The sequence below is a fragment of the Pogonomyrmex barbatus genome, unplaced genomic scaffold (assembly GCF_055798465.1).
Source record: "Pogonomyrmex barbatus isolate J1 unplaced genomic scaffold, ASM5579846v1 scaffold7, whole genome shotgun sequence".
In the NCBI taxonomy this organism is placed as follows: Eukaryota; Metazoa; Arthropoda; class Insecta; order Hymenoptera; family Formicidae; genus Pogonomyrmex; species Pogonomyrmex barbatus.
Genome location: NW_028297171.1, coordinates 4,319,026 through 4,333,039, shown reverse-complemented (window position 1 = coordinate 4,333,039; position 14,014 = coordinate 4,319,026). Strand labels below are relative to the sequence as shown.

At 47.5% G+C, this 14,014-nt stretch overlaps 1 protein-coding gene across 2 annotated transcripts in view; it reads left to right on the top strand.

The window, feature by feature from the left end:
* LOC105423760 (uncharacterized) overlaps positions 1 to 14,014 on the top strand; it is a 54,424-nt gene that overhangs the window by 3,558 nt on the left and 36,852 nt on the right. Inside the window, exons 1-2 of one of the 2 annotated variants that reach the window (XM_011633665.2) lie at positions 1 to 1,997; positions 9,759 to 11,207. In XM_011633665.2, the coding sequence (XP_011631967.2) occupies positions 10,020 to 11,207 (1,188 nt within the window). In that variant the 5' untranslated portion in view covers positions 1 to 1,997; positions 9,759 to 10,019. The remainder of the gene's footprint in view (positions 1,998 to 9,758; positions 11,208 to 14,014) is intronic. The other variant, XM_025217472.2, reaches the window with a different exon arrangement.

Below are 14,014 nucleotides of genomic sequence, written 5' to 3'. Positions count from 1 at the left end.
AACGCGCCGAGACTCGTATAGACGAGCCTGCTTGCTGTTTGCGTGCCTGCCTGCCTGCCTGCCTGCCTACCTTGCTCGTTGCCCTTCCTCCCTCGACATCCCGCATCCGCCCGACCGGCCGACCGACCGGCCGACCGACCGACCGTCCGACAGCCCGACTCCGACTCTATCCGTGTAAATGCGCGTCTGTGTCTGCCGCGCCTCTCCGCGCGGTGCCTCTGTCGGTGGCGACTACACGCGAGCGTCCCGGCCTTCGGCGTGTATATGCGCCGCGCGCACGTCCATGTGTAAGCGTGTGTTAGATGGGGGTCCCGGCCCGGCTCGGCGCTCTCGGCCCGTCCCGTCCCGTTCCGTAGAGTATCGCGCCGCGCCGCGCCGCGCTCGCCACCCGCTATCCACAGCAGTTTCAGCCAGCCCGCCCGCCCGACTGACTGCCAGTGTCCCACCGCACGCCGAACCGTTTGCACTCAGAAGCGATCAGGGAGCCCTTCTCTGCCTCCCTGCCGGCCACCCCGCTCGTACGCTCTCTCGTCGGCTCTCCGTCGGCACCCCACTTCGCCTTTCCTCGTCGCCCACGGTCGCCCTCCCTCATCTCCCTCGCTCCGATTCTGTCTCCCTTTTTCTCTAGTTTTACAGACGCACACAGACACACACGAACGTACACACACATACACGCGTGCGCGAGTCGTTCTCTCTCTTTTCCTCTTGAAATTTTCTCCCTCTCCGTCCGTAGCGCGCGGCGTTTCTTCGCATCCCACTCTGTCCCATCTCTCCTCGCCCTCCTTTCCGCCAGTCGAGTTACACTCGGCGAACGCACGAGCACCGGCTATCGCTCTCTCCGTCTCTTATCTCCGTCGGCTCGCTCTCTATCCCCTTTTTCACCCTCCTGCGTCTCGTCCTATCTGTCTCACGCTCTCTCTCTTCTCTCTCTGTCTCTCTCTTTCCGACGTGTTTAGCCTCCCGCCTGATTCCTCCTTCACGCCACTCTACGCTCCCTCCACGTTTCGCTCGCGACTCGACCGTCCTCGTCTTGCCACCGCAGCCAGTCATCCTCCCTCTCCATTTTCGACTCCTCTCTCGCGTCTCTCGATCCCGCTTCTCCCTCTCGCTCTCGGGAGTAACGCCGGTGTGTACTCCCGCTGTCACCTGATCGCGGGACGCTTTTCGCGGGTGAGATACCGCTCGGCCACCGAGTCAACCCAGTCTGCCGGCGCTCGTTCTTGCTCCGATTCTTCCTTTTCGCTGTCCTTCCTTCTCTCTCTCTCTCTCTCTCTCTCTCTCTCCCCCCGCTTCTCTCACTCACTCTGTCCGTCTGTCCTCATTCTATCTCTCTCGTTCGCTCTGCCTTTTACTCCTCCTCTCTCCCCACCCCCGCGCAGCCTTCCTCTACTCTTCCACCGCCGCTCTTCCTCCTGCCGGCCGTCGTCGTCGTGGTCTTCCTTTACTCGCCTCGTTGCCGCGCGACGTCAACATCGTCGGGTTGGTGGTTACCCGGTGGAAGACGAGAGCCGAGAAAAAAAAAAGAAAAGCGAAGCACAGAAGAGTGGCCGCCACCGAGCGTCCAACGACGCTCGTCCACGCGAGACCGGGTTGTGGGGACGATCTCGCGTCTCTTCCTCCTTTCACGGATCTTCGCCGACACATCAGAGTTGCCCGAGGAGAGAGACAGAGAGAGAGAGGGAGGGAGGGAGAGAGAGAGAGAAAGAGAGAGAGAAATAGAGAGGGAGGTGACACTTTCGGACAGACACGCGGCACGGATCTCGCACACTTGGTGGACGCGCGTGGTGGATACGGAAGAACCGCGTTCCGTTGCAGAGATCGGTGACGGTGCCAAGAGATCTCGTTTTTTTCCTCTCTCTTTTTCCGATCTTCATCCGGGCTCTTTGTCCCGAAAGCGGCTTCGCGAGTCGAGCACGGATTTCGCGCCGATCTTCGCCAGTGTGTGAGCGACCATGCGTGTGATTTCCAAGTGACAGTGTGAAGACGACGATTCTCAAGTGAGTTCCGATCATTACTTTATGATTGTCAAACTGTTCGCGCGATTTTCTACGTTTTTTTGCCATGTCTCAAAGTTACTTCCTCATCTGTGCGTTTAGTCTTCGATAAGATCGAGATCTTATCTGTCGGGGATTATTCTTAACATTTATAACTGAAATACGGGTGAACGAAGGAATTTGCGTGGAATTAAAACGTGATTGGTGGAAAATCTATTTGAAAACGTAAAAAAAAATATATATATCTACTCTTGTGGATCATCCGTCGGATCGTCGCGACTGATAGAGTTTAATCTCCTTTTCATCAACAGTGAATGCACAAAGTAACACGTGATTTTTTTTAGTTAATATCAATTAGTAATCTCATTTATTCCTCATCAGACGATCATCCATAGTAATAAACTCTTTAACGACGAAATCATTCGCGGAAATATTCCAAGATAGATCGACCTCGCAATATATCATATCGTATAGATAAGTACTATAAATTATTAATCGATTTTCCATGTGTTCCGCCTTACTCTCACATTCCAGAATAAAATTGATATTGAGAAGAATTTCGCGAACGCAGCGAACGCGTTTCTTCTCTGCTAAAAGGAACCGTCAATCATACACTCTATTTCTAATCTCCGCGTATTCCCTCTCTGTCTCGATCGTATTGCCACTTCTAGATTGTGCCCAAAAATTCCTTTGTGACTGTGAAAGGTAGATGCTTCTCACCGGCGATCGATCGATAGGCGCGAACGACGGCGCGGATCGAGGAGATCGATGAAATCCGTATTATTTATTTTCGAGTGGAGACGCTTTTCTCTATTTCTCTCTTTTCTTCTCACGGGACGGAGAGAAATAGGCAGTCCTCACGAAGGCGTCGGGGAGAGAACGACGACGGAGAGACAGCGGCATTCGTCCGTTCCGGTACCCGTTGCGGGCCGGTCGCCACACCCGCCCGTTTGGGAATTCAACTTACTGCCACTCCGGGACTCGAGCGAGGAGAGCGTTCGACGGTTTCTCCGACGGGATCTAACGGGCCGCCGTTTCGCGAATGGCGCGCCCGTTTCATGCTGGCTGCTATACATTCGACCGATCCTCTCGCGAGGCGACGAGGATAATTTTTCTTTTTTATGCAACCTCTCTCTTTCTTTTTCTCTTCTCGATTCGGCAGAGAGGAATCATTCTAGAGGTGTCCGGTCGAGTGTTGCGTTTGTCACGTTCACTCTCATTATTTCGCCGTGAAATGTCGAGAAAAGTCTCGTTATCGAGTTTTCGAAGTGCCACGAGAGGGCCGCTCTTTCGATCGCGCGCGCGATCGTTGCATTTAACGCGGCACTTTTCACCAGCGATTTGATTCGACGTAGGCGGTCGGTGTGGAAAACGCGCGCGCGCGCGGGGGTTGAATTGGAAAATCCGAAGCACTCGTTTGCGGTACCTATGTAACGCGTCATTATCCGCGATGGTGCGTCCCGATCCCACATTCGCGGCTCTTTTCTGAAGAGTTTGTTAATGCGCGGCATTTCGCCGCATTGTTCGATGCTTCAGTGCGTTAGATTGAACGTCATTCCTTGCATCGATAAATTCTCGTTAACGATTGACCCTACGTGGCACACTCAACGGAACACGTAACATTTAAAGTTCGAAACGTTCAAACATTTCTCGTTGGTTTATTCCTTTTCGGATTACGAATTATGATATATTATACGGTTTATTAAAAAATAATTAGAAAATTATCGAAAATTAAATATCAAAGAAAGGCGTACGCGCCTTGTAAGATTAGTTACGAGGATCACGTTATATCCGCATTATATTTATAATCCTTCTTAGGCAGTGATCCGATCGGATGTAAAGCAACTAATCAAATTATCTTACGATAGTCTCGGTAGTCTGATGGATGATCGATAAAAGTAGTTAAGGGCGGATGTAGCATCTCACATGGCTCTTACGGTGAATGAGACAACAAGACCGGGAATACTTGCGCAGATTTGCTTGTATCCCGTTACGCTGATCCTTTGGCACTTGAAAATAAAATCACGCTGCATTTACGAAAAGATTTAGGCGAATCTTGCGCAATTAGATTCATAGATGACATTTAGTACAGGTCGTATTATTTTGCGAGAGTTCGTATCCTTCGCGTTAATCATATACTGCCCAATCCTGTTTCGCGAATGTTCACTTAAAATTTTACGTTAACTGGCCGTTAACGCGTCGAAAACATATGTCTGTATTGATTCGCAAATTGCCTCGCTTGTTTATCGTCATTCCTTCGACTCCTTTAGCTCGATTCCCGTTCGTCGACTTGTGCGAAATCGTCAGGATTGACGATGTGATTTTCTGAATATTGCGAATTCTGAAGTTTGCGAACGAGTTTTCACGCGAAACTCTTGTGAAGCCATGTCGCAAGCTCGCTAATTGCGATTATCGAATTTACTCACTTACAAATTTTAATATTACAAAGCAAACAATTCATTTTACGATCGGTAAAAAATCTTAATTACTTAGCTGGAGCCGAGATAAGAAAAAAACGCGCGAGTATCTTTCCGAGTAAATATCTTCGGTTCTCCTATCGTCAGCAGAGAAGCAAAGAAATTATTTTTTTCAGTTGCATATGCTTTTAATTCGACCAGTCTGTTTTTTTTTTACGAGAGAAGGAGCGATGTTCCTTTCCGTTTGCCACGCGTGACATTTGGCGCGAGACAGGAACGTGTTTCTCGATATTGCTAGCTACTTCGAATAAATTAGATAGAATGAACGTGCTTTTTCTCTCGATATGCGTATCTCGGTATTCCTGATATGGATCGCCGAATCATATTCTATTTTTTTTAAGAGATGAAACGAGCGATCATTGGAGAGTACGTTTTTCTTTCGAGTATTTGGCGATTCCGATCATAAATAGCAGGCACTTATAAAAGTTCGTAATAAATTCATTAATTAAATCAATTCGCATTTCGGCGTTATCTCAATTTTCGCGAACATAGAATTATAAACATTTTTTGTCCTGTTTTAGAGTTTTGTAAGAATATTTGGAAAATTCACAGATGAAACATCATTATATTTCTTTGTACGAGTAATGGATAATGTTCGATGTAATTTGATAAATTAATTTGATATCGTAATATAATATGACACAAAGAGTTTACATATAGATGCAAGTGCGTATTTATCTGTATCTGAAAAATGTTGATATGAAACACCAGAAAAAAAACTATTTTTCACACTTCGCTTAAAATGAAAGAAAAAAAACTATCTTATGTTAAATATCAAGTTTTTAGACTTTTAAATTCTCTGCATAGAGAGAAAAAAGTATGTTCCCCCCACTTTCGCGATTGCCCAGTCTTCTCTCATTTAAAGTTTCATCAATTCTATTTCAGGCAATTCGTATGTCGCATACATCCTCGTCCTTATTTGCAATAATAAAGAGAAAAAAAGAACATTTGGTTTTCTCCGGTTAAAATAACGGCCGGGAATTTGCCGATCGGCAGCCGCGTGGCACCGCTGTTACGAAACCGATCGGCGGGCGGGACAAGAACGAGGGAGAGGGGAGGGTGGATGAGCCGGAGAACGGTGGTGTCCTGCGCGGGAAACGGATAACCGAAACTGCCGCGTATGCACGCGCGTACAACGGGTGGGCGTACGTGGTAATACAGTGGCCATGCGAGCTTGATTACACATTGCGATCACGAGTGTTCCACGAGCGGGCGGACATAAGGCCTTTTGTCGCACTATGGCCTACGGGCAGGAAGCACGTAGCGTGACACCCGGCCGCTCGGTGTGCGAGCGGCACCCACATATACGCCGAGTAATATGTACACGAAGGGAGGGAAAGAGACGGAGAGAAGGAAAGACACGCAGAGAATGCGGGTGAGGGAGAGCGCGTGTCGAGAGAGAGAGAGAGAGAGAGAGAGAGAGAGAGAGAGAGAGAGAGAGAGAGAGAGAGAGAGAGATATGGGAGACGGCGGTAAAGAGGGTAGAAGAGGATCGGCGAAGACGGCGGTAAAGGGGGTAGAAGAGGATCGGCGGAGACGGCAGAGGACGCGCTATAATACTCGGTGGTGGTCCCATGCCACTACGTGACTTGTGTGCGGCTCTAAGCCGAGACATATCGCCGTCCCGGGGCCCCGTTTCTGCCACCTAAAGGAGCGCGCGGATATATCGCGCACCGAGGCCATTATACTCGGCTACCGTGCCGGACGGTTCGATCGGTCTTATTGAATTTGCTCCTCCCCCCCCACACACTCCCTTCCCCGCTTCCTCCTGACATCCGATTCCTTTGTCCGACCGATCGCACAGGTTTGTCTCCCGATTGTTCGTTCCGGAATTATCTAAGCGCAGCCCGCCGCTAACTTAATCGGGTCACCCACTCACGAATGCAGGCACTCACAGTTTTTTCACCTCGTCGGATTTCCGTCAGTAGCGTTTGCGCGTTACTGCGTTTTCAGCGAAATCGGTAACGCGACGAGGTAATTTAATTTGCGACTTCGTGCTTCAGAGGCTTATTAAGTTTCCTCTCGACACGTTAAAATTTTGCGTTCTGAGAGACGATCGTTTAAGATCCCGAAGTCACTTGATTTATAAATGCTTAATCTCAAATTCTATCCTATAAAAGCTTTTATATAATATGCCTCGAGATTTTAATAATTAATTGAAAATGAAGATTTCTGTATCTCTAATTACATAAATTTATTACGGTTCTATTAAAGATCAACGGTTGTCACTTTTTCAAATTGATGTCATCGATATCGATATTTTCTAATCATTCATACGTTCGAGCAACGTTATTTTTTAAACGTGTCTTAAATTTAACATCGCGACTGGAGGAAATCAATTTCGTATCTCGGTTGCGAATATTATTCCTCGTAAATAAAGAGCACGAATATTTCGCTCGATACTACCTTATTCGCTTTGCTCTCCCCGTTGATTCCGTTCTGCGCGATTCTCGTGGTTCTCTGGCAGCGTGGGTTAAATGCGACCGCGGCAGTTAATAGGTACTTAATCGAGTCGTTAATTAAGGCGCTCCGGGATCGCGACTCTCGAAATAAACCTTTTCGCGCGTTCGCGCGATCGTATCTCCGCTGCAGGACAATGTCGGTTATCTGGCGATGATATCACCGTGACTTTCCGACCGTATCCTGCCTTCCACATTTCGCTCTCTCCCTCCCCGGTTCATCGTCAATTGAAGGAAATCGCGTACATCGCGGCCCGGCCATTATGCCAGCTACCGTGCTAGACGCTTCGATCGGCCTCATTGAATTAGCTCCCGCCAGCGGGCTTGTTTCTCGATTGTCTGGCGTAAACCGCAGAGGTTTGCCATTTTACTCGGGAACCCGATCGGTCGGTCAACTAGTCGACTTCGCTGATTGACATTCCCGAGGGCGATAATCACACGAAAATAAGAAATCCGTCGCGATGCCAGCTCTTTGCGTGACTCTCATATCGAGCGATCCAGGTTAAAGTATTTAACAACTTATCTCGGCCTGTATTATAGATATTAGAATAATTAGCCTTTATTTTGTGGACATGAGAATATCCTTTGGCTTCCTATCGATCTTGCTCCGATATTAAACTGATCTTTTTTTATAATAATACCGATTTCGATTTGATAAATATATAAATTTTTAATTCTTGCGTATATGAAAAAATTAATTTTCTGATTATGTCAAAGTCGGCTTTATTGCTTAATTAAAATCATCGATTATTCTTATTTACAATTTATTTTTATTTTTATTAAGGGTAAAAGGCAAGTATAATTCCAAATTTATTTCCATCACTATCTTTAGAATCTTATTAAATAAATATCTCGCAGTGTGATTCAATTAAATATGCTTTGCGATTATCAACAATTTGTGCGTAAGTCCAAAGTCTTGTCGATAGAATTGACTGTTTTCAACCTCCGCGAGATTTCATTTTGATATCCTTCCGCTTTCAGCGAAACGATTCGCCGGTATTTGAGGATTATCCCGATATTCCGCGATCCATGGGGGATTTAAGTGTCGCCCTCGGGGACGTTAGCGAATTGTCCAAGGTGGGTGGACAGTCCGATCGAGCTTATTGAATTAGCTTCCGCTCTTAGGTACGCGCTACGATTGCGGATTGTATCATTCAATCGCGTATATTCGTACCACGTACGTGGTCTTTGATACACCTACGGTTATCTCGAATACATCCTGTTTTGCTAATATAAGTTCTATTTATATATCGAGTATAGATTTATACTCGATATATAAATAGAATGATGGAAATCGTCGAACGAATCGTCACAGTTTTTTTTATTTCGGAATTGTAATCAATAAATAGAGCCGCGAGAGATGAAGCGTTTGTCGGAGGGCGTGACATCAAGGGTGTCCGATGCACATCTAGGGGTGAGAACCGTGCGAAGGGGTGGCTTCATTTTTAGGTCGTTATATCTCATTATTTTCCGGCTTTATCGCCATCACGGCTCTCGCTGCGGGAGGTTGAGAGCAATAACCGTTCGATTCTGCAGCGGGATGTTTTTTTTTTTCCTTTTCGGATGACACACGCGATGGTACGCTATATTTTAACCCCGATATTGGGTATGCAGATACGCGGAGCGCAAAAATGGCCCACGCGCGAAAGGAAGGTCGCGCCGGCTAACCGGTTTTCCCGTGTTTAGTACGTCATGTAAGCTGCTGGCTAATTGTGCCAGCGTCGTTGACTATCCTTAATGCCGCTCTTGCGAAAAGTCCCCGTTTCTTCATATGCGGTTAGAGTTGAAACGTGATATCCGCGGAGAAGCGCGAGAATTCTACTTCAAGAGTGAATAGTAACTGGAAATAAAGGATCGTAACGGGTTAATTGAGCATTAGCAGAAGATAAGGAACATAAATAATTATCAGAGAAAAGCCGTTGCAGTCATGCAGACTAAATGTCGTAGGTAAACGAAATATCCTTAGTTCGGCCAGGTTGATCCCATTAATTTTTCCGTTTTTCCACAACGCGAGAATACAAACGAAAGGTTAATTCTTTTTTTATAGAATAGAATTTATTACATTTCAACATTATAAAAAGCAAGAAAGAGACTTGATTTATAATTTTTTATTTATCTACGCATACATCCAATCCATCCCTCAAGTGTAATTTCCACTAAATAATTCCTAAAACTATTACAATCTTTGGTTTTTTTGCTTATGTCTAACCTTTGTAACATTTATATATTATATTTTTTATAATATATTCTCTTCCGTCCTTACTTCCTTTTCTTTCATCCTTTTTTATATTGTTTATAAAAAAAATTATCTTAATTGCTTTCAATGAAAATACGGTGATATATGAGCCGTTTATTTAAAAAAAAGTAGCAAGTTTCGAAAGATGATTCAAACAAAACGCATACCACTCATTTTTGTCTTGATTTTTAAAATCTTGCTGACCATAGCTTCCAAAATAAACTGCACCACTTCGTTAGATATCAATATGTCTATGATCTCTCGATCTATACAAAGCTCGAAGGAAATAAGTGCATTCGAATCGCAGTGAAAATGGAGAATTTTCACTGCAATAGTTTCGCTTGCGCGAGGGGCCACGCTATGCGTTTATTATCGGAGAGAAGGTGGAAAACGGCGGGAGTCAATTTCCCGAGTGAATTTCTGCCCCGTATTATATCCCCGAGCAGCTATAATCTACCTCTCCCACTGGTGATAGTCTCCACCCACTCGACTAGTAGTCCATTAGCGGCGCCCCTCGCGCTTAAATGTTTCCGCCGCTTAATTGCGCATAGCTAATTTTCCTTGTCACATTTCGTCCCTCTTTTGTTTCCAGCATCACCTTGCCGTCGTCATCGTTCCCGAAGAAAGACGGTCGAGACCGTTTCTTAAACGACATTCGTGCGGATTATCGCCTCGACGAATGATCTATTGAATCTCATACGAACGTCAATATACATTGCGAGTGATCGTGATTCCTATGGTGTGACTTTGCTGTGCTCGCAGTGATTAGTGTCGATGTGCCGGTCGCAGGATAACGGTGAACAGAATCTCGGTTGTGATACATAGATAATACACCCAACGCACAAACGATAATATGGCCAGTGCAACAACGATGGGTCTACGTCGTAGAGCACCGGTGAACTCGCCGACTCCCTCGAGCCAATCACTGTCCACGACGACGGGTGCGTCGTCGTCGAGCAAGCGCTCGAGAAGCGAGAACAACAATAGCCCGTCCCACGGCAATCTGAACTCGATGAATGGCGGCACTCGGGACGAACCGCCGACGAAGAAGTCCCGCGGGACTTCGACAAGCGGAGGAAAAGGTGGCAACTCCTCCTGCTCCTCCTCATCTTCGAACTCAGCCTCCTCGGCGTCCTCCACGTCAACGACTACGAGTATCTCGACCGATAGTCAGATTACGAAGAGTCGCGGAACTTCCGTCTCGAGATCGGCCACTCAGACCAAGTCGTCGTCCACCTCGACGGCTGCCAGCACGGCCTCTTCCTCGACGAGCGATATATCCAACGGTTCCGTACTCTCGACCAGCTGGCCGACCACGTCGAACATGTCGGACGTGCCGTCGTACGCTTCCGTAACCGGGCTGGGCTTGACGGGCGGACAAACGGCCGGCCTGTGCGCCGGAAGCCTCGGCATGCCACCTACGCCAATTCCACCGTACATGTCGACCTCCATGGCGACTTTCGTCGGCAACGCCACGAACCTCGGCAAGAGCTCGTCCGTCTCATACCTCGACATTTCGAACATGACCGGTAGCTCCCTGGCTGTTTCCGGCGCTGCGAACTCGTTAAACGGCGGATACGCGCCGACCGGCGCTGCCGCCGGCGTGGACACGAAGGGCGGAATGGCGATGTCGTATTCGGGGATGCCGTCGCCGAATGTGAATGGCGGCGCGTACGGCGTGCAGAAGGGACAGGGTCCGAAAGGAGTCGACGGAGCCGCCGCGTCGCCGAGAAAATTTCAAAATGACGCCATGTTCAACGCCTATCAGCCGTGGGTGATCAAGACGTACGGCGATCTCGCCAAGACCAAGACGATCACCATCAAGAAATACGCGCGCATCCTGAGGACCTTGCGGGGCGAGGAGGTGAACAGCGCGGAGAACAGCAAATTCCGCTTCTGGGTCAAGAGCAAGGGTTTCCACATCGGCCAGCCGGAAGGCTACGACGCGAAAGCGGCAGACAGGATTATTGGACGTCACGCCGTCACGAGTCCGGGTTTGGATCCGCCACTCTACGTGCCCACGCAGCTGCCGCACAACAAGGTGAGTACGTCCAAGCGGATTATCCTGCCTCCCGCAATCGCAAGAGACGTCCCAGATAGAGTCCACGAGCGGCTGAAAGGATTAAGTTAACAAGCGTTTGTGAGAGATGTAATCTCTCGCCGATCGCGCCGCCGATCGAGGAGTCGCCTTCGTGATCTAGACCGATAAACGAAGCGCGAGAGATAAGCTCCGCATCGCGAGTACGTCGCGATGAATTTCGCGCGTTTCTCGCTTCTCTCTCACGAGCTTATTTAGCATGAAATATAGGAGGGATTTGGATGAAATTAAATACCCACTTTTTGTGTCTTTCTCGAGTTTCCATTTCTAGCCGTTGGCGCTGAAAGTCAAGGTTTTACCTATCGATGCATTAAATGTTCCTTCGTTATAATGCTTTCCGACCGATGTTCTCAAAGGAGACAATCGGTAAAGGTACGGTTATAATAATTTTACTACGCTATCTGCGCTAACCGTACACGGAGAATGATACTAAACGTCTCGCCGCGAAACTGTCCTATATTCAGTTCGTAAATTCTACTTTCTTATCCTTATTCCTGGAAAATTGACTTTCGAGCTTCTATCCGTGCGAATTGGTCGTTTTGCATGCGGCAATCTACTGTGCAGAGAACTTATACCGCAGCGGCCCGCTGAAATGCGGGGTTTATTGGTCGGTCGGATTTATCTTCACGGCGAGTAGAAAAACGGCGAGAAATCTCGGGCGCGGCACGCTTGAGAAGTACGAGAAAAAGATGGGGAGAAAGAGATCTCGTCGTACTCAGATAAAGCGGCCGCTTAATTGCGTCTAATTATGTATATACGCGCGTGCAGCGATGTGGTCGGTGGCCGACGCCGTCGCTTCGTCTGTCGACGCTCTCCGTCGCTTCGATCCGGTTTCCGGAGCTTTGCCAAGCCCGGACTGAGAGAGAGAGAGAGAGAGAGAGAGAGAGAGAGAGAGAGAGAAGAGAGAGATTGTTTGCCACGGCGCCGTTTGCCTCTTCGGTCAGTAACGCTTCCGCGATTTTCTATCCGTGTCTTCTCGCCATGGAATTCGGCAAAACGAAACCCACGAGAATCTCTCTCTCTCTCTCTCTCTCTCTCTCTCTCTCTCTCTCTCTCTCTCTCTCTCTCTCTCTCTCTCTCTCTCTCTCCTTCTTCCGTAACTCCTCTCGCTGCTCTCCCGTGGATGTCCGACACGCTACTTTAAGGCCGTCCGATAACGTGCTAAATTACTCATGGCGAATTCAATTGGACGCGCTAAGCGCGTCCTTGCAAAGATTAAAGCTTGTTGTATGCTAATATAGATTCCAGTCTAAAAACGTGATATTAAATACTTCGATTGATGAAACGCTCAAATGTTCTCCCAAACAATGCGACAGATCGTATCGAGCGGATTGTCCGAACTCTCGCCTATGTGCCGCGCCTTTACGTCGATTTGTGATACGACAGCCTTTAACGTGCGCCAGTTGCGCACTACCGCATCCGACCAAATTCGCTATTATACAGCACCACGTCATCATGCACACCCTATCGCGAGCCTGCACCAGATATTCCGGGAATATTCTGCGATTTACTCGCGCCGGAATGTCTTGATTAAACTGGTCATGAGGTTAACAGATAACCTCGATAAACGAGGAATGATAATCTAATCTAAAATTGATTTACGATTTTTCACGAATGAAATTCAATTAATAAATTAATTCGATATGACGGATTTTAAAAACGGTTTTTGAAATCCAAATTTATCACGGCAATTACAATTTTAGCTTAACGGCTTACAACAAACGACTTACGACTAACAGCTAACGATTAACGACAATTTTTAATGGTACCTCGACAAATATCTCCGAATATTTTGTTAAGAATCGCCTGTCGCGAATGCTCGCTTTCTCGTCACTATCGTTTCCTCTATCAAAGCTACGTTGCCATAAGCTGCGTTATCATTAGTATATCTGTGAGAGGTGTAGAATGGTAAGACGCTCTCTCGCAGAGCATACACTTTTTCCCCGTTGCTCAATTACATTTCACTCTATCGCGAGAGACGGACGCTTTCACGGTACTGTCTAACGTGGCGTACATCACGTAACGCGACCACCAACCTCACAAAAATCAGACCTCACGCCTCAAGTTCCGTCAGCGATTTACCAACGGAAATACAGTCTTATTTTATTCGGTATTTTCACCTCGATAAATTTGCCGAACCAGCAAATTTATTAGAACGCAAAGGCAAAGTTATTCGACTGTCCGTTGAACGTTCGTCGTACTAGATTTTGGAATTTCGCAATATATAGAATTACTAAACGATTATATAGATTATTACTAAACTAAAACGTACGTCGTCTATTTTTTTCAATACTTGTGCTGCTGCGATATAGCGAGAAAACTAAACGATGGATACTGCATATTTTTTTGCGTAAAGAGTTTGCGAATATACGTTCACATAAGCGAGAAGGAGTGGTGACCACGGATATCCCTTTCAGATATCTCTTTCGTGTCGTCCCTTCTAAAATTGCAGTTCTATTAGTTATACCTCACGATTGCCGTTTGCGTGGTTCTGACGCGCGCGTCGCGGTGCCGTGGGATTCCGGGCGCCGAAGCGGCACTCTTTCTCACGGAAAAGGAAGAGCGCGGCGGGCGCGCTTAGAATTCCGCCGCTCCGCTCGCTCGCCCGCCCGCCCTCGATCGGGATTCACAGTTCCGGGTGGTCGGAACGAAGAGGATCCATTCCACCCCGCCATCCCGCCCAACGGCGTCGGCAGCATCCACGGGATTTTGCGTGCCTCCGAGATTTTCCATCCTCCTTTATTCTCTCT